The sequence below is a fragment of the Monodelphis domestica genome, chromosome 3 (genome assembly GCF_027887165.1).
Source record: "Monodelphis domestica isolate mMonDom1 chromosome 3, mMonDom1.pri, whole genome shotgun sequence".
Classification (NCBI taxonomy): domain Eukaryota; kingdom Metazoa; phylum Chordata; class Mammalia; order Didelphimorphia; family Didelphidae; genus Monodelphis; species Monodelphis domestica.
In genome coordinates, this window is record NC_077229.1 from 278,411,608 (window position 1) to 278,436,420 (window position 24,813).

The 24,813-nt window shown below is 35.7% G+C and overlaps 1 protein-coding gene across 7 annotated transcripts in view; it reads right to left on the reverse strand.

Annotated features, from left to right (window-relative positions):
* Positions 1-24,813, reverse strand: part of SS18 (SS18 subunit of BAF chromatin remodeling complex) — a 98,986-nt gene that overhangs the window by 61,408 nt on the left and 12,765 nt on the right. For all 7 annotated transcript variants that reach the window (XM_056823830.1, XM_007487585.2, XM_007487583.3 and 4 more), the window contains one exon: positions 21,281-21,365. In XM_056823830.1, coding sequence (XP_056679808.1) covers positions 21,281-21,365 — 85 coding nt within the window. The remainder of the gene's footprint in view (positions 1-21,280; positions 21,366-24,813) is intronic.

The window sequence follows — 24,813 nt, forward strand, 5'->3', positions numbered from 1 at the left end:
TCTTCCCCCTACTCTCAACTAAGAAGCTTGCCTCATGACTGCCATATGATTGAAGGACATAAATAAGAGTTCCCTCTTATCCTCTCCTCATCTCCTTCAACTTTGTCTTATAAGAAATGGTGGTCCCTTCTCTTTATAAAGGCAAAACCCTCTACATGAACAAGTGAACTTGTTCCATCCTGCCTAGTAGACTGTTTCAGCTTTTACTTCCACTCTCACTAATTTTCAAGCTCTCCATGTCTGATGTACACTTCCTTGTTGCATACTAACATTCCCTAGTCTCTCCCATCCTTAAAAAACCTCAAGTGATCCATCCATACTCATTAGCAATTGTTCTATATTTTTCTGAGGCTAGAATGTATATCTACTTCCTTTCCTCTCAATTCATTATATATATATATATATATATATATATATATATATATATATATATATATATATATATAGTTTCCAATTTCATCATTCAATTGAAACAGATTTTTCCAAAGTTACAAATGATCTCAATTATTAAATCTAATAGTCTTTTCTCAATCTCTCATCTTTTGTGACCACTCAACATCATTTGACACTGTCAGTCATGTTCTTCCCTTGATATTCACTTCTGTCTAGGTTTTCATGAAACTGCTCTCATGGTTCTTCTGCTAGTCCCTTAATGGATTCTTATCAATCCCTATGGATTCAATTATCATTTCAAATGAGTCTCAGGTCTATTTATCTATTCCTAACCTTTTTCCTTACCTCCAGGCTCACATCTCCAACTACCTACTGGACTTCTTGAACTAGATGTCTTGAAGATTTCTTGAACTCAACACATCCAAAAATGAACTCATTATCATTTCCCAAAAAGCCTTCTCTTATTTTTTGAAGAAATGATCAAGGAAGCAGATACTGATAATTATAATTGAGTAAAGTTCAGAGTTTATACAAATGATGACAACAAAAGGAAGATATTTTACATAAGTTATTAAACTTCTTGTACAAAATGTTCTGCCTTTTTTTCTTTAACTTATTATAAAAGGCTTCCTCTATACTCCTCATCAAAAAGGTACGCATAAAAATAATGACTTCATTACTGTTTTTCATTTTATTTACTACCATTTTCCTGAAATTTTATTTAGGAAAACTGATTGAGTAGTAGGTTTCATGTGGCTTATTCTAGATACATCTAAACCCTTCTGAACTTGGAGGGAATTGGGCAAGTAATTGAAAATATGGAATATGCTCCTTGTAAAAAAAATTTTCTATAGGCATTTTCAGCATGTTCTTGAAGTTTGCCGTTAGAATTCTTTGTGGTCTGTGGATAGTAAAAAATATGTACTTAAAGTACTACTGCAAAACAGATGTATCATCCAAGTAGTTGTACATTTTTTCTGTACTGTAGGCCTTCTACCAGAAAATGTTCTTTTATTGCGATCTGCTTTTTAAATCTGATGTGGTCACTTAACTTTTTAAAAAGTGCTTATGGCACAATTTGCCTCAAATTAATTCCAAGTTGCATATTTGCTCTCCAGTAAAAAAATTGTTTAAAAAAAAAAACAAGCCAGTTTCCTTGTTTATAAGAGAACAATAATATCAATAGAAAATGCCACGAGATTATTTTGAAGTTCAATATATGTAGATATCTTATAGATATGCAAGTCTTTTTCATTACTTAATATATATACTTATTCTTTTTTAAATATAATTTTTAAAAATATTTTTCCATGGTCACATGATTCATGTTTTCTCCCTTCCTTCTTCCCTCCAAAACCCTACCCCCAGAGATGACAAGCAATTCTACTGCGTTATAAGTGTATTATCACTCAAAACCTATTTCCATATTATTCATTTTTGTAAAAGAGTAATCTTTTAAAACCAAAATCCTAAATCCTATGCCCATATAAACAAGTAATAAATCATGTTTTTCTTCTGCATTTCTACTCCCACAGTTCTTTCTCAAGATGTGGATACCATTCTTTTTCTTAAGTCCCTTGGAATTTTCCTGGATCATTGCACTGCTATCAGTAACAAAGTCTATTTATTATATTTGATCATCCCACAATGTTTCAGGTACTGTGTTTAATGTTCTCCTATACCCACATCAATTCATGTAAGTCCTTCCAGTTCTTATAGAACTCCATTGATTCATCATTCTTTATAACACAGTAGTATTCCATTACCATCATATACTAGAATTTGTTCAACCATTCCCTAATTAAGGGACATTCATCCCCTCACTCTCCAATTTTTAGCCACCACAAAAAGCGCAGCTACAAATATTTTTCTACAAACAGATCCTTTCCTTCTTTTTTAGATATGTAAGCCTTAAAGCACTAAATGTCAGTCGTCATTATATTTCTTTGTGCATATACTTCTTTGTCTCTTCTATATTTGATTTGCATGGTAACAAAAATAACTAAATTAAGTTGTTTTTCTCTTGTATGTAGTCATAAAATGATAAACATTTTTAATGAATAAGAAGGCCTGAATAGAAAAACTGACCCCTCTCATATCTTTGTTTTATAACCATATCCTCTTACAAAATCTTTTTAATTTAAACGGATTAAAAGAGAACAAAAATAATCATTGTCACTGAAAGTCTAATTAAACAAGATATTCACTACCACATTAGTAGCAATAGTTAAGAACTTTAAAATTCAGTGCTCAAAGGCATTAGAAACTCTACTGAGCATTGTAGGTAGTTCAGTGAAGAGAGAACTGGGCCAGAAAGTCAGAAAGATGAATTCAAATCTAGACTCAGAATTTATTACCTGTATGACCCTAAGGAAAAATCACTTAATTTGTCAGTTTGAGTTTCCTAATCTATAAAATAGTGATAATTATAGGACCTACCTCCCAGGATGACTGTGAAGATCAAATAGGATAATCATTATAGCACAGTGCCTAGGACATAGTAAGCATAATATAAATGTTTGTTGCTATTATTATTATCATTTATCATTTATATTGGAGACTGTCCATGGGGATATAAAAATTGTCAGCTGAGGGCTCTGGAGGACATCTAACAAAGCCAGAAGTATGGCATCAGAGAAAATTGCATTTCAGGGATCCAAACACAATGTAAGTTATAAGAACAGGAATTCTTATTTCATTCTGTTTATGTTCTTAATAGAGTAACACTGAAAAAGTCATTAGAAGAATCTTCTAAACCTGAGCATAAACCAAGAATCAGAAACATAAATCTAAGTCTTAGGTATTTTTAAAAATTTTAATGACTCATGTTTTATAAAGTTGTTATTATAATTATAATATTTAATACTATACATAGTATTTTATACAATAATGCCTCAAGTTTTTACAATTTTCACATCTTTTTTTTTGTTTTATCTTATTTCAATGACAAATTACTCATTCAACAAACATTTAACAAGTACTATATATGCAACCATGGTATCCTGAACATGTCTGATCTTGGGAACAAGTTAGAAATGAGCCTGGTCAGTACTGAATGAGAGATTGCGTAGAAATACTTGATGTTATAAATTAACAAAGTCCTACCTTCAATACATAATTATAGCACAGAAGTTACTCTGGCTCTCAAAGGCTATGTCAGCAGAGCATAAGCTGTAGCAGGGTTTACCATGCTAGAAACTCAATACAGTGAAATAAAATCCTTGCTCCAAAGGGAGGCAAATTGTGAAAGGCCTAGATGGATGGGAGATGAGAATCACCCACCTAGGGACCTTCCCAGGGCCAGCAAAACATAAAATCCCTGGGCTTTTTGAAACCAAGTTTATTTGGATAACTGGGGTAAAAGGAAAAGGTAGGAAGGGGTCCTACACTATAGAACTCACACCCACCTTCTATGCACCTGACAAGAGGTACTCTTTGTGGCTTCTTTAGGCCCTGCCTATCCACTCTTTGCTCTTATCTAAAACCCCAAAATGCTATCTGCTAACCTAACTACCCAGATTGTCTTTAAGAAGGCTAAGGAGACAGGACTCACAAGTAGCCTGAATTCCCTCTCAAGCCTGGGGTTGGCTTCCTATGTAACCCAGAATCCCAGGTGACAAACCCTTGGGATTACCTTAACCAAGTGGATCTCTGACTGGTAGCTCTCAAACAGGTTGGTCTCAGTACTCCAGGGAAAAGCATGTCTCCTCTGAGACAGATCTCCCACCCATTTTCCACTTTATATTCCTACAATTTGGTCTGAGTGCTTTCTAAAGAGCAAAGTATAGAGAGGCATATTATCAGTAGGCTACCACTTGGTGATTAATTTTTTAACCATGATGACTCTTAAAAAAGGAGGGGGAAATGGTCCTCACTCTGGGGGAAAGTGAGGAAAATCCCCAGTAGCTGAACTCTCTAAAGTGAGAGACCCCATCTTTAAACTGGTCTCCTTTGGAGTAAATGAACACTCAGATCCATTTTCCTATATTTCAGCATTACTTACACCACAGTGCTTCTGCAAGACTAACCAAAGAAAAAATTCTTGACCTATCCATGACCCTAAAAACAACAAATAATTAGGCATTTACATTTTCTTCCTTTTAAAAAAAACTAAATACCCTCCCTGGCTTTCAAATCCAACTGTGAAAAATCTATACTCTGAACTGTGCTTGTCCTTTTTTTCCTTCTTCATTTTGTTCTACAGATACTGATAAGAAATAGCATACAGTGAGAGCCCTCATAGCTTACAGAAGAAACTAAGGATCAGAATCCTTGACATGCCTTATAGTACTCTAAACTTTAGGTTATAAATGTTTTTGCCATGGCAGACCTATTTGGACGTACTCTCTTCTACATTAAGAGTGGGAGAATGGAGGCAAGGGGACAGAGGGTGATAAGTTAGTTTTCAAGCCATCTATAAATTTTGACTTAGATGTCAGTAGTTTAAAAGTGAAATGGTTGTCCAATGTTCAATGAACAGACATCCTATGAGAGAAATGAATCACAAGAGGAAACAAAACTATCATTTCTCGGGAGATGATGATATTCTACATAGAGAATCCCAAGTAGCCAAAAATTAGATTTAACTTAACTTCAGCAAAATTAACAGAAGATGAAGTAAATCCACATTTTCTAAATGTCAGTGTTTCTAAATATCTCCAACAAAATTCAAATAGAGAAATTCCATTCAAAATAATTCTGGAATATATAACAGTTGAGAGTCTATCCACCAAGGTGCATACAAATTATATGAATACAACTATAAAATGTTGTTTAAAGAAATATAGACAAAAATAATTAGAAGGATATCAACTGTCATCTTGAGATATCTCAATAGAATTTAAAATGGCAATACCAATGTATTTACTCAATATCATTCCAATAAAGCTACCAAAAACTACTTTTAGAATAAGAAAAGATAATTACAAAATTCCAGATTTTCAATTATATTATAAAGCAATAGTCATTAAAAACTATTTGGCACTAGTTAAAAAATAGAAAAGTCAATCAGTGGAACATATTAAGAAAGCAATATAGGGGGCAGTTGGGTAGCTCAGCGGATTGAGAGCCAGACCTAGAGACATGAGGTCCTAGGTTCAAATCTAACCTCAAACACTTCCTAGCTGTGTGACCCTGGGCAAATCACTTAACCCCCATTGCCTAGCCCTCTTCTGCTTTGGAACCAATACCCAGTATTGAGTCCAAGATGGAAGGTAAGGGTTTATTAAAAAAAATTTTTTAAAAGAATGCACTATAAACCAAACCCAAAAACTTCAATTACAGAAGTAAGTCTAGGCAGCTAGGTGGTGTAGTAAATTAGGGTATTACACCTAGAGTTAGGAAGACCTGAATTCAAATTCAGCCTCAGACACTTCTTGGCTGTGTGATCCTGCACAAATCAATTAGTCCTGTTGCCTCAGTTTCCTCATCTATAAAATGAGCTAGAGTAACAAATGGCAAACCACTCCCGAATCTTTTCCAAGAAAACTCCAAATGGAATCCTGATGTGAAGATTGGATTTAGCTCTCCCCAGATTATAACAATGAAGGTACTTAGCTCTGCCTTTATTGTGAAGATTAAATTGTAATCCCCTGTCTATTTTTAGATATAAATCCCCAAAAGTGTAAATCCAGTATTTAAAGTAGATCTACCTATTTTAAACACAAAAAGGTATGAACCAACCAAAAAAAGGTGTGAACACCCATTTCATACATTGAGTGGGAGGTCTGTGACCCACCTGTGAAAGAATGGGCAATCCTTGAGAAAAGTGTCTGCTGATATTGGCAAACAAACAATTCAATCACTTGGAGTTGGACTAGGACAGTCAGTGAAGACAGACAGTTAAGGAGAAACTGGAAGACAGACACCTAGACTTGGAGTGAAGACACTTGGCTGTGGAACTGGATTTCTGTGATAAGGGGTTCACTTCTAAGATACTATACATAAGGAGAACCATTTCCTCTATAGTTAAATAGTCTGAGTCTGATTCAAATGCAGCCCCACCTTTTAGGCTGCTTATATTTGCATAACAATGGTACACATACCAAAATTCAACATATGGTATTGCAAGCTGGGTTGCCTATTGAACTGTTCCCCGGAGCAGGAGACAGAGGGAGTTGCAGTGAGCCTTTGGGGTTAGTGTCTACCCCATACTGGCAGCTGAAAGAACAGAAGTGGAGATCTTTTCAGGAATGCAGCCAGCCCTGGTGTTGGGAGAGGAGATTTGCCCCCTTCCATCCCCTTCAGTCCCTAGTCAGCCCCTAGTCCCAGCAGGAGAGGGAGAAAGGGAAGGGTGGGGCCTGAGCACTCTGCTCAAGGGAAGGAGTAAGGGCAGAGATGTAAGAGGAAACAGGGAAAAGAGAGAAGTTCCACAAATGCCCACAGAAAAGTCTATGTGCCATCAAAATGGGAATTTTTTTATCTTAATTTAATCAATCAAGTACTTGGAGTGCTCTACCCTTTTAACTCAATCAATCAGGAACTTGAAGTACCCCTACTTAACAAAGAGAGTTCACATTTACTTGGTCATTAATATTTAGTTAGTCCTAAAAGACCACAAGCACTGCCCAGCAGTGCTACGCAAATTTACAGACTTTGATTGGTTCCAGAGATGTGATAGACCAGCCCACAGTGAAAGGAAGAAGAAACCAAAAAGACAGGAAGTGACATGAAGAAAACTGCTTATAAAAGTTAGCCAAGGGCATTCTTCATTCATTCTGCTGCCATGGTGGCTCTTGCTGAGGAAAAACTTCCGTATTGGTGTCTCTGCTTCTTCGTTGGAGGATCTTTTGCATTGAAGGGATTCTTCGGCCTTGTATTTCTGCTTTGGAGATTGATTCTGCACTGCTTGACTCTTGCTGAAGAGACTACTGTGACTCCTGGTTGGAGATAGGGACCTGAGGGAGCCTTTGTTCAGGGAGTGAGTTAAATTTCTTCCGATGGGAGCTCTAGGGTGGTACACTAGGCAATATTTTCTATCTTCTTCCTACATTTCCCTCTTTCCTATCTCTACCCTGCAGTAATAAAGTTACTAAAGCTATTAACATACTAGTGACTTAAAAGTTATTTTTATGAATGGCAACCACAACAATTTTTTTTAACTCATAAATTTAGTCAAACCATTTTTAACCCTTACACCATCATGGCTCTAGGATTATCTGGGATCACTCAATGCATTGCTGAAAATAATTAGGTCATTCACAGTTCATCAAAAAATATTGCTATCATTTTGTACAATGTTCTTTTGGTTATGCTCACTTCTCTTTCCATCAATTCATATAAATCTTTCCAGATTTTTCCAAAATCATTCTGTTTATCATTTCTGATAGCACAGCAATATTCCATCACAATAATATACAACAATTTGTTCAACCATTCCCCAATGTTGGACAACCCCTCAGTTTTCAATTCTTTACTCCCACAAAAAGAGCTGCAATAAATATTGAAAAATATTTTTTAAAAAAGATTCCAAATTACTAATATTAAGGGAAATGCATATTGAAATAACTTTTAAGGGTCTACATCACACCCAAAAGATTGGTGGCAAGAAGACCAAAAAGGAAAAATCACAACTGTTAACAGGGCTGTGGGAAAACAGGAATACCAATATGTAGCTGTGAATTGGTGCAAACATTCTGGAAAGCAACTGAACCACACCCAACTCATTAACTGAAGCCACGATTAAATTGCAAAGGATGAAGGGATAGCAAATTCTACAAAGAAATCAGTAAAATTTTCCAAATTAAATTACAAGCACACCTTTCAAATTGTAACTTTCCCCATTATGGTTTTGATATATCACAGGTTGGTATAAAAAATTAAATGGAGTTTTGGAAGAGTTCTGCAGAAGTTGAAGATAATACAGAAAGGCTAGATGATACAATAAAGAAAAATTATAGCCTATGACCAAATACTTAAACCAAATTTTATAATAATACTGTAAATACCCCATAAAAGAAAAAGGAAAATCCAGACTTCTCTGGTACAAAAGGGGGCCAAAAGATTTTATGCAAATTTTCCAAATCATAGGGATACCTCCCCTCTAACCCCCAAGATGTGGAAGGGAATACCTGTAACATACAATTTGATATTTAGTTACTTCAACGTAAGGTGGGAATAAGTGAATATGGAAGGGGAAAAAATGTATCAAAAAACCTAAGTCAAGAATAAGGAATGATAAATAATTTTAGATTTACACAAAAGTCTCACACTTCTACATCATGAATACTTCTTTTAAAAAACAGTAAGCAATAGGCATAGTGAGCAACAAATAAGATCAAAAACAAACATTTTAACATTCAGTAAAAGATTTGTTGCTAACATGGAAGTCATCCTTGTATCATCCACCTGTGTATAGTTGGACCATCAACTTCTTCAAGCAAAGATCAAAATTAGAATTAAACTAGTTGCAAGATAATAGAGGATATGGCATTCCACTGAAACAACTCAATCCTGACAAAGTCTAAAAACTAACTGATACAGGGAAATGAGTAATAGAAAAATTAGATCAATATCAATTACTAATCATTTTAAAACAAGCTTAAGTTATATAAATCAATTGATAAAACAAGATCAAAAGCTTTGAAAAGTATCTTAGTCTGCAAGTGCTTGACTTACCTGTATAATATTAAGATAGTAGCCAAATGGTTAATACTAGTTAAGAATATAAACTAATTTATAACATTTAGGTAGATGGAAGATCACACTCAATTACTACTTGAGCAATGGAAGATAAAACTTCAATTTGAAGAACATTTAGCCAAAGAGACAACTAAGCAAAGTTATACCAAAGGTATTTAACAATAACCAAAGTACAACAAACAAAAGAAAAAGGGAAAAGATCTGCAAAGATTTTTAAAACAGGCTTCTCATACTCAAAAGACAATGCATAAGTGTGTTTATGAGGACAAAAGCCGAGTACGAAAGATAGAATATTAGACTTAGAAGTCAGGAATGAGGAGTTAAACCTCATCTCTGACAAAGATCTGGAGGTAAAGAAATACCACTTAAACACCCTAAGCCTTAATTTAATTTCCTCATTTATAAAAAAAGAAATTATATCTGAAGACTCACAGACTCATCATATCAAATGAAATATGTATAGAGCACTTTAAAAACTTTAAAGTATTTTGTAAATATTACCAATGTGGCTACAAATCAGGAAATATAATCTCCAAAGAATGAAAACTGTGGGGAACCCATGGGAGACTAAAGTAATCTGAAGCCTTCTACGATGATGTATTTAGTACAAGTTACGTGTGAGAGATCATTCTAGAGAGAAACAGCGAGGTAAGCTGTTTACATAATGATAGCAAGTGATGACAGAGATATCCTGAGGGCTACACTCGTCCCTACAAATATTAAAATGCCTAAAGAAAGGCCTTTAGTGTATTAAGCAGACCTTCTCTGGAGGATAATATCCTACAGGATATGACTGATATTCACCCAAAATAAAAATGTTTTTAATAAATTTAGCCTCAAAAACAACTGTGACTCTTCATCAAGACCCATAATCATCAATCATTGCATTTTCCCTAAAGTATATAACATAAATTTGTCTATAAACCTTACAAATTCACTCCCATGCCCAAATTAGGTCTTTCTTACTTATAGGCCTACTACTCCTGGCTGCCCTCAAAACTGAACTTTACTGTCCTTTACTCCAAACCTCCTCTCAAACCCTAAAAAATAAATTTTTGTACTTTAAGAAGAAAGTAACCACAATTATTATACCTTGCCTTTAATGATATCTGATGCTTAATCTATGCATGTATATTTCTAAACAAGATCTTTTCCCCTGCATTTCTGAGATTCTGATTGGCCTACAATTAAATGTCAGAAGTATAATTTAGCTATTTACTAGGGATGTATAATCGAAAATTTTAATTTAAAGGTTGGGACCTTTAGGACACATCCTCACCACAACTCCCACTCCAACAACAATCTACAACTACACACCCCAGCAGGAAGGCAATGAAGAGAATGCAGATACAGAGAGACTGTGTTAAGACAACAGTCCAAAATGTTCTACCAACTTGGGAATAAATCAAGACATCTGCAGCACAAACACAAGCAGGAATTTTCACCTCCTGATTGCACTGCTGCCTTCAAATGACTCTGACTTTCTCGGTGGTCCTACAGAGGCATATGTTATCCCCCATAATTCATTGTTCTAATCCCCTCCCTGTATTTGTTGTTGAACAATATTTAGGCATTTATACCCCACAATTGATTTCCAAAAGTTTGAGCCACTTTAAGTTTACATCCCTAGCAACCTCTACTGCAGCCATTGATCAAGGAGTCCATACTGCACAACATGTAGGTAATCTTTCTAAGAATGTTTCACTTGCCCTCTTAACCCAAGAACACATAGATAAGGGGTTAGGGGCTCGTTTAAATGTCTTAGAAGAAGCCACCATGGATATTAGCCATTGCAGTACTTCTCTTTATTCAGCCTCATATATTGCAAATTCACTTTATGACAGTGTTTCTTCCTATATATCCCATAACAGTCTCATTCACACCCTTATTGCCTATGGATTTGCTCTTGTCTTATTTTTTCTCATTCTTGTTTGCCTTCCAATTATCATCCAACACCTAGGATCCACCATACATCAAGTCCAAATTGAGATGAAGTCATTTACTTTAAAAAACAAAAAGGAAGGAGATGCCGGAGGCCATCATACCCCGATTGGTTGACAAGGTCATTGTCTGAAGAAAGGAGATCTACAAAACAGACCCCAGAATGAGGGACCCCTGCTGATCCCCTTCTGTGACTTCTCTCCCCAAATTTTCTCCACTAATAGACTTATAATTATTATTATTCTCTCCCCAATACAGGAGAAATAATATGAGAGCAAATACTTATAGGATCAATAAATGTATACCCTACTTTAAGCCCCCTACATTATTACCCTGAAAAGATTGCAATTACAGAATTAAAGCCCAAAGATTACTGCCCATGACTCCTCCTTTCTCAAGCACAAGACATGCTCCAAGGCCCTATAATAAACACTGGCGAAAAGCTTGAGTACTATAATGGATCTTTTCCTACAGTTAGCACACTCCAATGAATTTGTTGAAACAGAAGCCAAAGTCCTCACACCTAGATACGAAGATGTTTTGTTATTCACCTCCCAAGCAATTATGATTGTTAGTGAAAGCTGACCAAGAGCAAAATGATCCTCTCAGCAGGTCAAGGGGTACTAACCTACAAATGGCTTTATTCACATTAATCATAACTACCACAGAGTGTTGTAGAAACCTAGTAAATGATGACAGAATTCTTTGTTGTAGTAACATCACAAGAGTGTTGTTTAGGTGATTTAATAATATTCAATCAAATTGTAGAATGTCACATACATAGATTGATTGACTACATAATAGTCATCATCCATAACTAGGTTCTACCCTACATCAAGCCCAAGAGGAATTGAAGTCACTCCAATTAAAAAACAAACAAGGGGGAGATGCCGGGAGCCATCAAAGACCATGCTGTTTAACAAGGTTCACATGGAAACCAGGGACTGCAAAGCATCCTCCAGGAAGGATGGAAACACCCACTGAAACCCCCCTAAGTGACTTTCATTATTAACATCCCCTTATTATTGGAATTATTGGAATTGCCATGATTATTATTCTTAGCCCCAGGAAAAATAGATGAGAGCAACATGCTTACAGGGTTAATATAGATGCCCTACTCTGTTCCCCAGGATATTACCAGGAGAGCCCACTTACAAAATTAAATCTAAGGATTCTTATATACCCACTTAGGACCCTCTTTCTTTTCTAGGAACAAAAACTTCTGGCGAATCTGTGCTCTGAATTCCCTAACCTATATCTGGGTCATGTTGATTCTACCCTTAGCAACAGTTTTTTGTTGACTATCTCCCTAGGTTTCCTATCTGTTGTTAGGTTCCATGGAAACATGTATGTTGAGAATGAAACTGTGTGCCAAGTAGATGTGTGATCATGAGAGTATAAAATAAAAGCCAGGCCTCAGCCAAGGCAGAGCAGTTTATCCTGTGAAACCTGTGCTGAGGGTTGAATGTGAAAGCTGTGTCCCATCCATCATTTTGCCAACACCGTCCCACCTCCAAGACCCCATCCCCTGTGGGAGGCTGGCGCACCCCACAGCACTTCTGAAGTCACATTTTTCTGTCAATGGCACATTATTTACTCAACTTCCCATATGTGAAAATTTGATATTTTCTTTCACTCTTCCTTCTTCCTTATCTCTCTGGGTGTCAGTTTCCTCATCTGTAAAATGAGGGAGTTAGATTAAATGACCTCTAAGTTTCCTTCCATCCATCAAAGGGAGCTTAAGAAGTATTTAATGACTTCATCAACAACATAAAAATATTTATTGCTTGAAGCTAAAGTATCCCCCAATAAGTCTTCAGATAAAATTTAAAGGTCATTCCTATGGTGGGGTTAAATATAAAGTTATGCAGGTCATTCTGATATTATCTAGTTTCTTCTAGAATCTACATCGCAGTGACATGTAGACATCCCATTTTACTACAATACTGTTATCATATTTCATCTGGAATGCCCTTCCATGACTATCAAATTATGGTACAGCCTTCCAGACTACCAATGAAACTCAAACTTCTCCATAAAGGTATCCCTGATATCACCAGCCTAGTATGACCTAATCACTCTCATAATTTCTATGCCTGTCATCTTTATTATTCATTTAGCATTTTAGCAAAAAAAAAAAATTAGTTTTATATAGCCTAAAGCATCTCCTATCATTGCTTTATGTGTTTCACATATTTACATCTTGTATCCCTAACTAAATGTAAGGTTTTTAAGAGCAAGAACAAAGTCTCCTATTTCCTTATCCTCCTACAATATCTATTAATCAAATATTTACTAACTTCTTAAGAGCTCAGGGTGAAAGATGAATTGCTTGCCCTATGAAAAGGACCCTAAGGTCTCATTCTTTAAAATGTGTTTTTCAGTACAAGATGAAATCAGGGCAGTTTATCATTTTTTTATCAAAGATTAGGAAAAAGGAATAGCTAGTATGATCATCAAATTTACATCTGAAACAAACTAAGTGGGAAAGCTAATATAATAGTCAGGATGCAAAAAGATCTTGATGGACTGTATCACTGGTAAGAATCTAATAAAATAAAATTCAATAAGGATAAATGTAAAGTTTTATATGTGGACACAAAGAATCAACATCACAAATACCAGGAGACTTTGCTAGACAGCAGATTATTTGGAAAAGATATGGAGATTTTAGTTAAGTCACAAAACCATAGTGTGTTGTGACAACCAAAAAGGATATGATCAAAAGGATATGACTACAAACAAGAGAAATAGATGCCATGAATAAGGAGGTAATAGTCCTCATCATACTCTACCATCATAGAACGTCATCTGGGTTATCTTTATTCAGTTCATAGAACCACAATTTAAACAGGACAATATGTACACGGTCAGAAGACAACCAGGACAATGAAAGGCCTTAAGACCATGCCAGATGAAGTATGAAATATGAAATTGAAACTTTTAGCTTAAGAAGAGAACATTCAACAGATATATAATAGTTGTCTCCAAGCATTTAAAGCACTACCTGCAGGAATTAGAGAAGGGATTAGACATTTTCTCTTTAGTCACAGAAGGCAAAACAAAGAACAATGTCTTACAGTTTCAAAGAGGCAAATTTAGTTAAACCTGATATCTGGAAAAAAAATTTTAACAATTAGAGCTGGAAATGACCAGACATTAAGATGGCTATGGAAAAAGAAACTATATCCACTCAACATCCCCACACCACTAAACCACACAACTCAAGACAAGTGGTCTAGGCCCAACTCCTAGGGCAACTGGCAGTTAAAGAGATAGCCTGGTAGAGGCAAAAGTGAAAGTATAAGTAAAGGGCTTCCAGAAAGAAAAAAGAGCCAAGAAAAGAAATCCTCCCAGGGATAAAGATGAAAGTTAAAGCCTTGGAAATGAGGGAAACTCCCATGAAAATATCTCAGCAGAAAGAAATCCAGAGATCAGAGCGAATGATTTCCCCACCAAGGAAAGAAAAAATAAATGTTAAAAAGCCTCTGAGCAAAAAGGAAAGAGGAAGAAGGTCACTGTAAGAGAAAAAGGGCTCGAGAGAAGCAAAAAAAAATTTCTTTCTCCCCACACTCCATGGCCCAAGGAAAAGATCCTAATCAAGTCCTCCTACCACAGGAAAGAGAGTCTATAATGAAAAAGTTACAGAAAAGGCCTTTCTTCCCTCCTATCTCTCTTGCTATACTAAGGAAAGGAGCCCCAAACACAAAAAGAATAGAACTATAGTGACCTCAGTCAAAAGTAAGGGTCCTAACTCAAGGCAATCTCAGGAAAGGGGGAAAGTAACTAAAAAAGGACCCTCACAGCAGAGGTCTCAAAACTAAAAAAGAGTAAACAAAAAACAATGAATTGTTATAAAGCCAGCAATAACCAAGACACAAAAACCAGAAAGGAATGACCCCAAAACAGCAGTTTTCCCACAATAATAATTATACTTCCTAGAATAATGTAAAGAATTTTTAAAGTAAATTTAAAATTACATTATCCTAAAAATGCAGACTATAAAAATGAATTACAGAGGCTGTGTCACATCAAGCAGGGTGTAGTAGTCAGTTCCAACTGCCTTGTCACCCAGTGCCTATTTCCAGGTCAAAGACCAAGGGAGAAATAAAGGAGGAGATGTGCATCCTCCGGTGGCTGAAGTAAGGAGCCATCCAAAACTGTGTGTGCCTAAAAAGAAGCAAATTCAGAAGTGAGGAGCAGACAGACTCAAGGAGCAAAACAGGTCTTCATTTCAGCTTCGAACAGTTTGAAGTCTAAAGAGGAATGACCAAGACAAGAATCCCAGAGCAGAAGGGTGCCTAAGGACCACAACTCCAAACCAGCAGAGCTTTCCAAAGGGTCTGAGTCCAGCATCCTCTATTCTTGCTCAGACTCGAAACCAGGTCAAGAACATGCAGAAGTAAGAAAAGGAGGGCAGCAATCAGACCCTCTGTGAATCTTGAAATTTCTCAGACTTGTGAATGTTTAAAAATTCCCCATTGGGGAATTCTCCATTGGGACAACTCCCTATTAGGGACCATTCCCCATCTAAAATGTGAGAACTCTACTTAGATCAGAAATGGGAGGACCTCTTCTCCACCCATACTTAGGACTGCTTTAGGGGAGAAAACTCCTTCCTAAACAATGAAAAACCCATACTTATAATGAGGCAAAAAGTTCTTTAAGCCATGCCTATTTTTAGAATTAATACAATGGGCTGCTAAGTACCTATTAAAGGTCAGGCAACTTGTAAACTTGCCAGGAGAAAGAGGTGAAAACTTATTCAGAAGTTTTTCTGGTTCAAACTTACTAAAGGGATTAGTCAACTTAGCTGTGAATTCAGAATGGGCTCTTCTACTGTGATTGGTAGATGGAAGAACTTAGGGGAGGTGACATAAGAGAAAAACCCCTATATAAGAAAGCGGATCTCTTGAAGGAAAAAATCTCTTGAGAAGAAAGAGCTCTTGAGAGACAGGCTCTAAGGAGGATCTCTTGAGAAGGAGCTCTTGAGAGACAGACTCTAAGGAGGGTCTCTTGAGAAAGAATCTCTTGGAGGAAATCTCTAAGGAGGTCTCTCAAGGGAGGCTGACTCTGGCTGGAACTCCCTCTGGGGAGACTTTGTCCCCCAGAATCCTCGCTTGAACAGATCTTATGGTGAGTGATAACTGACTGACTAATCTTTTCTTTTAGGACTTAGGCCTGGGTTGGCCAGGGCTACCCTGGGCCAGTCTATCCTTTTCTCATTATTTCCTTTTTCTCTCTTTCTCTCTTTCTTTAATTCCTCATTGTATTATTAATTAAAATTCTCTATAAAACCCAGTTGACTTGGGTATATTCATAATTAGGAATATTTCCCTGGCGACCACCTTATATTTGATTTAAAACAAGACACTGTAGTGAAACATATTTTCTGCGGTCACAATTTACTCAACCACTCTTATATCTATCACAATTTATATCTTCCACTATTTTACTCACTACAATTTACAACCTCAACCATTTTAACTCTTACAGTTCATAGCTTAACTATTTTAATTATTACAGTTTTATGGCATCCACTCTTTTAAATGACACACCACCCTGGATCAGACCACTTTGGTGGAATCTGTTTACAGGTCCCCCAAACTGAGATGCTGAAGATGTCCCAGAGATGCTAAAATAATACAACACTCAATATCCAAAGAAAGCAACAAAAGGACCATTCCAGGTCTTCTCTCCAGAAATGTACAGAGTATAGACATAATAGTAAGTCTAAAGTCAGGAGAGAGATTGTAAAAATGAGCAAACACAAAAGAATACAACCATAAAAAGCTATAATTGACAGGAATGCATGAAACACAAGCCCAAAAGAAAAAAAATGACTCTAAACATCTACAAACAAAACCTCAAAAGAAAACAAATCCAGTACACTCAATTCCAATTCCTGAAAGAGATGAAGACTTTTTTAAAAAATAATTAAAATATTTATTATAAACGAAATGAAAGCATTTGAGAAAAAAAATGGGTTATGGAAGAAAAAAATTGGAAAAGAAATTGACAGCTTGGAACAAGAAGTACAAACCTCAGCCAAAGCAACAAACTCCCTAAAATCAGAATGGATCTTACAGAAGCCAATGACTCCATAAGGCAACAAGAAATATTAAAACAAAGTCAGAAGCCTGAAAAAAGTGGAATAAAAAAAGTAACCCATCTCATAGCAAAAACAATCTGAAAAACATGAAGGAAAAAAATTTAAGAATCTTTGGACTATCTAAACACAATAACCAAAAAAGGGCCTAAATATCATATTTCAAGAAACCTTAAAAGAACCCACCCAAAAAAACTGCCAAAAAAAAAAAGAAAACTGTCCAGATTTTTTAGAATCACAGGACAAAGTGGAAAAAGAAAAAAATGTATTAAGTCACCTCCTGGAAGATACTAAAATGAAAACTTTCAGAAACATTAACGCCAAAATGCAGAGCTTCCAGGTCAAAAAAAAAATACTGTAAGCAACTAGAATTAAAGAATTCAATCATCAAAAAACTACCATCAGGATGACAAATGATTTAGCAGCCATCACCATAAAAAAGCCATCAGCCAGTCATAAAGCAATAACAAGAAATAGATGGCAGATGGGTATATGTTGGCCTAGTAATCGGGAAATGTTAAAGAGACCTAAAAGGTCCCTCAAGATGGACTATCCCTCATATCACCTCCAACAAAAGGAGGATTTATTGAAGGACATGGACAAAAGTCTCTCAGGATGAAAAGACATGGATATGTCTTATATATGCCATTAGAAAAAGAGTACCCACATGGCAAAAAATTGAAAAATGAAGGGGTGTCCATCAATTGGGAAATGGCTGAACAAATTGTGGTATCTGATAGTGATGGAATACTATTGTGCTTAAAGTTATAATGAACTGGAAGAATTCCATGTGAACTGGAAAAACCTTCAGGAATTGATGCAGAATGAAAGGAGCAGAAGCAGGAGAATGTTGTACACAGAGACTAATACACTATGGAACAATCGAACATAATGGACTTCTCTACTAGCAACAATGCAACAATACAGGACAATTCTGAGGGACTTACGAGAAAGAACACTATCCACATCCAGAGAAAGAAATGTGGGAGTAGAAACTCATAAGAAAAACATATGATTGATCACATGGTTCAATGGGGATATGATTGGGGATGCTGACTTTAAATTATCACTCTACTGCAATTATTAATAATATGGAAATTATTTGGAAAAATGACACATGTAAAACCCAGTGGAAATGCTCATCAGCTCCAGGATGGTGGAAGGGAAAAAATATGAATCATGGAACAATGGAAAAATATTTTAATTTAATTAATTACATAAATTTTAAAAAGGAAAGGAAAAAATAAAGAGTATCCCACACTAATATAAAATCAAAAATTAACATCCAAATACTTCAAGTATTATATTTTTCTAAGAATTTATTAAGAACAACTTGAAGAAAAGGATAGTGATAGCCTGAGCAAAGAGGAGGATCCCAGAATGGGGGACATGGGAGTTGTAAACCTCAAAATTTCTCAGACTTATGAATGTTAGGGGTTTCCCCCATTGGGGAATCTTCTACTTAAAAAAATTCCCTAGCAGATGGTGAGAACTCTACTTGAGTGTGGGGGCTCCTTGCCTTGGGAATATCCCTACTCCACCTTACTTAGGACTGCTTTAGGACAAAGAGCTCCTTGAGAACAATGAAAAGTACTTTGATCCATGCTTATGGAAGGGACAGGAAGTTCTTTGAGTCATGACTGTTTTAGAATTGATACAATGGTTCCTAGCTGTGTGACCCTGGGCAAGTCACTTGACCCCCATTGCCTAGCCCTTACCACTCTTCTGCCTTGGAGCCAATACACAGTATTGAGTCAAAACCGGAAGGTAAGGGTTTAAAAAAAAAAAAAGAATTGATACAATGGGATACTAAGTACCTATAAAGGTGGGGCAACTTGTAAACTACTTAAACCTAAAAGGGTGATAACTTATTCAGAGGTTTTTCTCTAATGAAATTTGTCAACACAGCAGCATTTTTTTCTTGATTTACTAAAGAGATTAAAAACTACTCAGCTGTGAATTCAAAATGGGCGGTCCTTTAGAAACATCTACAGTGATTGGTAGATGTAAGGACTTAGGGGAGGTGGCATAGGACATTTTGCCCTTAAAAATAAGAGCTCAAGGAAGAGCTAGGGGGTCATTCTAAAACATTCAGATTGGAGAGACACATTCTGAGGAGAATGATTCTGAAACATTCAGATGGAGGAGGGAGCTGGTGAAAGCAGCTGAGATGCTGCTGGCCTGGTGTCATTAGAAATCCTTACTTAGGAGTAAAAACACAGATGAAAAACAACTGCTTGACTACAGGGTTGGAGGAGATAAGACTGAGGAGAGACTCTAAATGAACACTATAATGCAAACTCCAACAACAGGGAAATGGGTTCGAGTCAAGAACACATGTGATAACCAGTGGAATCATGCGTCGGCTATGGGAGAGGGAAAGGCGGGGGGAGTAGGAAAAGAAAACGATCTTTGTTTCCAATGAACAATGTATGAAAACAACCAAATAAAATAATGTTTAAATAAAAAAAAAGAAATCCTTACTAGACAGATCTTATGGTGAGTTATAAAAAACTGACTGATTTCTCTTTTAAGACTCAGGTCTAGGCCATATTGGCTTGAGGCCCTTCATACTTATTCCTTTCTTACTCTTTCTCTCTTTCTTTGATTACTCATTGTATTGTGAATTAAAATCTCTATAAAACCCAATTGACTTGAGTATTTGAATAACTGGGAATCATTCCCTGGAGACCACCTTATATTTCATTTTAAAACCCAAGACACTGTAGTGAAACATATTTCTGCGGTCAAATTTACTCACCCTCTCTTATATCTATCACAATTTATATCTTCCACTATTTTAATCACTACAGTTTAAGACCTCAACCATTTTAAATCTCACAGAGCCAGAGCAAGGAAAAGTGGGAAGGTGAAATTACACACAACTTTATCAATACAGTGTAAGGACGTGACATGGGGATGAAAAAGGAAAGGGATGCTGGGTAATGTAGTTCAAAGGTACAAAATCCCCAATGACACAGTAATAAAATGAGATTAACATTGGACAGAGTACCAAACCTGCAGTCAGAAAATTCTGCCTTAGACACTTTCCCAGCTATGTAACTGGGCATATCACTTTACCCTGGTTGCATCAGTATTCTTATCTATTAAATGACCTAGAGAAGGAAATGGCAAACCACTCCAGAATCTTTGCCAAGAAAATTTCAGATAGGGTCATGAAAAGTTGGATACAACTAAAAAATGGCTAAACAACAATAAACATTGTAAAGGTTTATAAAGCACTTTACATGTTATCTTTTTTTTTTACCTGCCTTAGAATCAATACTGTGTATTGGTTCTAATAAGAATTGTAAGGGCTAGGCAATGGGGGTTAAGTGACTTGCCCAGGGTCACACTGCTAGGGATCATCTGAGACCAGATTTGAATTTAGGACCTCCCATCTCTAAGCCTGGCTTTCAATCTACTGAGCCACCCAGCTGCCCCCTACATGTTATCTAAGATGGTATTGTCAAACTCATTTTACTGAAGAGTAATCTTGAGTCTGGCAGAGATTAAGAAATTTGCCCAGTTTTATAGCCAGTAAAAATTTGAGGCAGGATTCAAACTCAAATCTTCCTGACTTCCAAGACGAACACTTATTACAATATACTATCTAACAGAAATGAATACAGTCTTCACTGAGGAAGAAAAATGCTATGTAATCTAACATATGAGCAGGTTTTTAAAATATCAGAACAACATTCTTTAAAGCATTACAAAAAAAATTCTTTTTAAAAGCAGGCTTAGATTGATCCAACCCTGCAATATTCCAGTGATTCTTCAAAGATAGCAAAAACAATTGCTTCTAAGTTTCAGTCTTCTCTGATTAGAGTTTATTTAATTAAAGTGTTACAGTATCAACCCTCCTTTAACTTCTTTAATTTATCTGTCAAATAGATCTCTAAAGAAATTGGAATGAGAACTGTTCAATTCTTAAAAGTTCAGTTTTTCAACTAAAGATATATAAGAAATGTTATACATTTGGAAGAAAAAGGAGGTTGGGAAATGATAAAGAAAAAGGAAATACTTAGTGGATTACCTACTTATCCACTAAATCTGGCCAATGACAAAAATAAGATTTCCAATTCAGATGGAAAGATAAATCCATTTAATATGCTGATTCCTTTATAATTTTTTTTAAAGGAAAACAAAGCCATTTATGAGTAGGACCTAATTTAAACCAGGGGAGGTACTTACTGCTGGTAAAAGAGACTGCATATTTTGATTGGAGTCTGCTATCGTGGCAAGGTAAACCAAATTTGTATGTAACATCTGTTGATACCTATTAAAAATAAACCAAATACCAAAATTAAAAACTGAAATTCTTTTCCATTTACTTAAGATATTTGAACAATGTACTATAATCAAGTCTAGAGTTCTACATAAAGGTCATAATTCAGAATATCAAAAAAAGCAACGGAATCCCCATTTTTTTTTCAAACTTTTATGCAGTCTTGTAATAGGTAACATTGGAAGAAGTATATTTGAAGGATAAATAACTAATGGATCAAGTAGTTATCTTCTTTTGCCTACCCTCCTCTCTCTATACCTCCCTTTCTCCCGTTCCCTCCCCCTCTCTCTCTCAACCTCCCTTCTTCAGCCTGTTCAGCTTCCCTCCCCTTTGTCGTCTTCTTCTGCTTACTAAATTACTCAGGGTGAGTTTGTGTTGTCTCAAATGAAAATACTTTCTATCTTCTTTTATCTTAAGTAAGGGTTTATTGGGGAAAACAGGAAAGATGGAGGATGGAGGTAAGTGGGTTGGGATTTCCTTTCTTTCACAGTCTGAAAAATATATCTTATTTATGCCTATTTCACTGCAATGACTGATTTCCATAAGAATTACTATAGAAGGACTACAGTAAAAGTTAAGTTTCATTTCACCCTATCATTTTCAGAGCAGAAAGAAGTCTGAAACCTAAATATAAACCCAAGGTTTTGCTAGAATGCAAGTAAGCTCACTACTTTAGGTTACTGTAAGCATTATCCCTACAATTTCACTTAGGTCATTGATATACATTTGGCTAGTCCTTCACAAAAGATATGAAAGTGAATTTAGGGCTAGCTCAACTTAGGTATATTTCAAATTAAGAATTCATTACTAAGCAAACTAAAGTCTACTGAAAAAAAATTCCTAATAATAAGTCAAAACAAATCCTTTAAATTCAGCTTCCCTATGCTTCCCAATATAAAAGTTGCATTAAAAAAATGCTTTCCAAAAACAGGAGTGAAAAAGTGAATCTAAATTCTGTTGTAGCTTGTTCCTTTCACGCGTCTGTTTCACTACATTCATGTCTTTCTTCCCTCCTAAAGAAAAAGTATATTTCCCCTCTTCTATACTGGTTATTATATAAAAAGTTAACACCACAACTAATTTATAACCTTATGTTCTTCTTTGCATAGACTACATAATAGTATTAGACTGTAAAATACACTACTATATGAACAAAGAGAGAAAAAAATTATAGAATCTTAAGCACAGAGTTTTAAGAAACCACAGAGACAATCTAGTCTAATTCACTCATTTTATGGATGAGAAAACTGAAGCCAACTGATGTTGCTGATGGTCACAGGAAGTAACCATCAGAAGCAGGATATGAACTCAAGTCTTTTGATGCCAAAGTCCATGTCACTGTACCCACAACATTCTTTCATATGCTACTGAGAGCAATTAACTTTGTTATTAAAAGTCAAGCACCATTACTAAGTGCTACGGCCTATTATATATAAGAAATATTTTCATTATACTAAAGTGAACATTTTCATTTTAGCAGTTTTTTATAACTGGAATGGAATTGTCAAGGAATTTCTTATATATAAATCCACACTGTTTGCCACCAAATATAAGGTCTTTCTTTTCTCAAAAATTGCCAGAGCATTTTTAATGCTGTTTAATTCTTATTTCAAAGAAAAGTCATTCAATTTTTTCATTTTCCCACCTCTCAATATTTATAAAATTACATACAGATAGTAACTCTTGATGTTAACCAGTCCATCATTTTTTTAATTTACTTCTTTTAAGTTTGCTTTTTACATAGCCCATAAATTGAATAAAGAAAATGTATGGGGGCAGCTGGGTAGCTCAGTGGATTGAGAGCCAGGCCTAGAGACGGTCTAGGTTCAAATCTGGCCTCAGACACTTCCTAGCTGTGTGACCCTGGGCAAGTCACTTGACCCCCATTGCCTAGCCCTTACCACTCTTCTGCCTTGGAGCCAATACACAGTATTGACTCCAAGACGGAAGGTAAGGGTTTAAAAAAAAAAAAAGAAAATGTATGTCATTGCCACCACAGTGAAGTCAGCATAGTACTTCAAAAGGGGTTCATAAACACTGATAAATTTGCTTGACCAAATACAGAGTAATGATTCTGAACCCTGTGAAATAAGTTAGGACCTTATCATCTCTCCCCTGGACTATTGTTAATAGCTTCCTATTTGCCTCAAGCCCTTTCCTATCCCTCTTCTACTTTAATATATTCTTTACACAACTGCCAAAATAATTTTCTTTAGGCACAGGTCTAACCATGACATTCTCCTGTTTAAAAAAGAAGGAAAAGAAAGGGGGGAAAAGTAGTTATCTATTTATTAAGAAAAGCTAAAAAAAATTTTTAAGTGGCACATGAATTGAATATTATGGCACAGTAAAAAATGATTATTTAGACTTCTGTGAAAGGGAACTCTTTATTCTCTTTGTCTACTTTGAGTTAACACTCAGTTAACACTAACTTAAGTACCCCTACTTAGTACCTCAGACTGTGAAGTGTGAATCAGACTTTCTTTTAGTATCCCTCCTTAGTACCTCACCAGACACTGAGAGTGTTCGCCAAGTCATTTGCTGAAGTGGGTAACAACTCAATCAGTCAAAAAATTGTGAATCCTTTTGATAAGAGTTTACACCTCCAGAGGAAGAGAAGTGTACCAGAAAGATACTGCCCCCTTGGACAGTGCTAGACAATTTGCAATCTGTGACTGGCCCCTGTGAAGAGGGGAAGGGACAAGAAGTCACTATAAAAGCCCTGAATTTCTAGGGCTAGAATTCGTTTTCAGGAGTCATCCTTCCACAGATCGTCATCTTTAGCTCGAACTGCCTCTTGGAGGGAATGAGTGAGGGAATAGCTCGCTTTCCTTTCCTGACTTCTGGCAAGAGATTAATTCTGGTTGAGGATTAACAAATCATGCCAGGCTAAGTCAAGCACCACAGCACTATTTAGTGTGATAGACTGAATATCTTCTCTACCCTCTTTTTTTATTTCTCAACTTTCACTCTCTCCACCTATTTTGTAAATAAAAACCATTAAAAGTCATTTTGACTTGAGCTATAATATTTTAAATCAAGAACCACCATATATTATTTATAATTTTCATTTATTTTAGTCAAACCCTTAATTTTCATTCCTTACACTTCTGAAATGCATTAACTAATAAAACTAAAGCAGAACCAGAAAAATAAAATGTGGAATGATTAAAATATATAAAACAATGACACAACAAAAAAAGCAAAATTTAACAATGAAATTAAAATAAGTTTGACTCAGGAGAAGAAATGAAAGAAAAGAAGAAATGAAAAAATGAATATCCTCCTTTCCTCTTTATAGAGAAAGAGGACTCCAAGCATAAAACAACATGCATATATGAATGTGTTTTTGTGTGTATACATTTATATCACCTGACTCAAGTGATATACTGGTTACTTTTACGGAGTTTTTTTTCCTCCTTTTTTATTCTTTGTTATG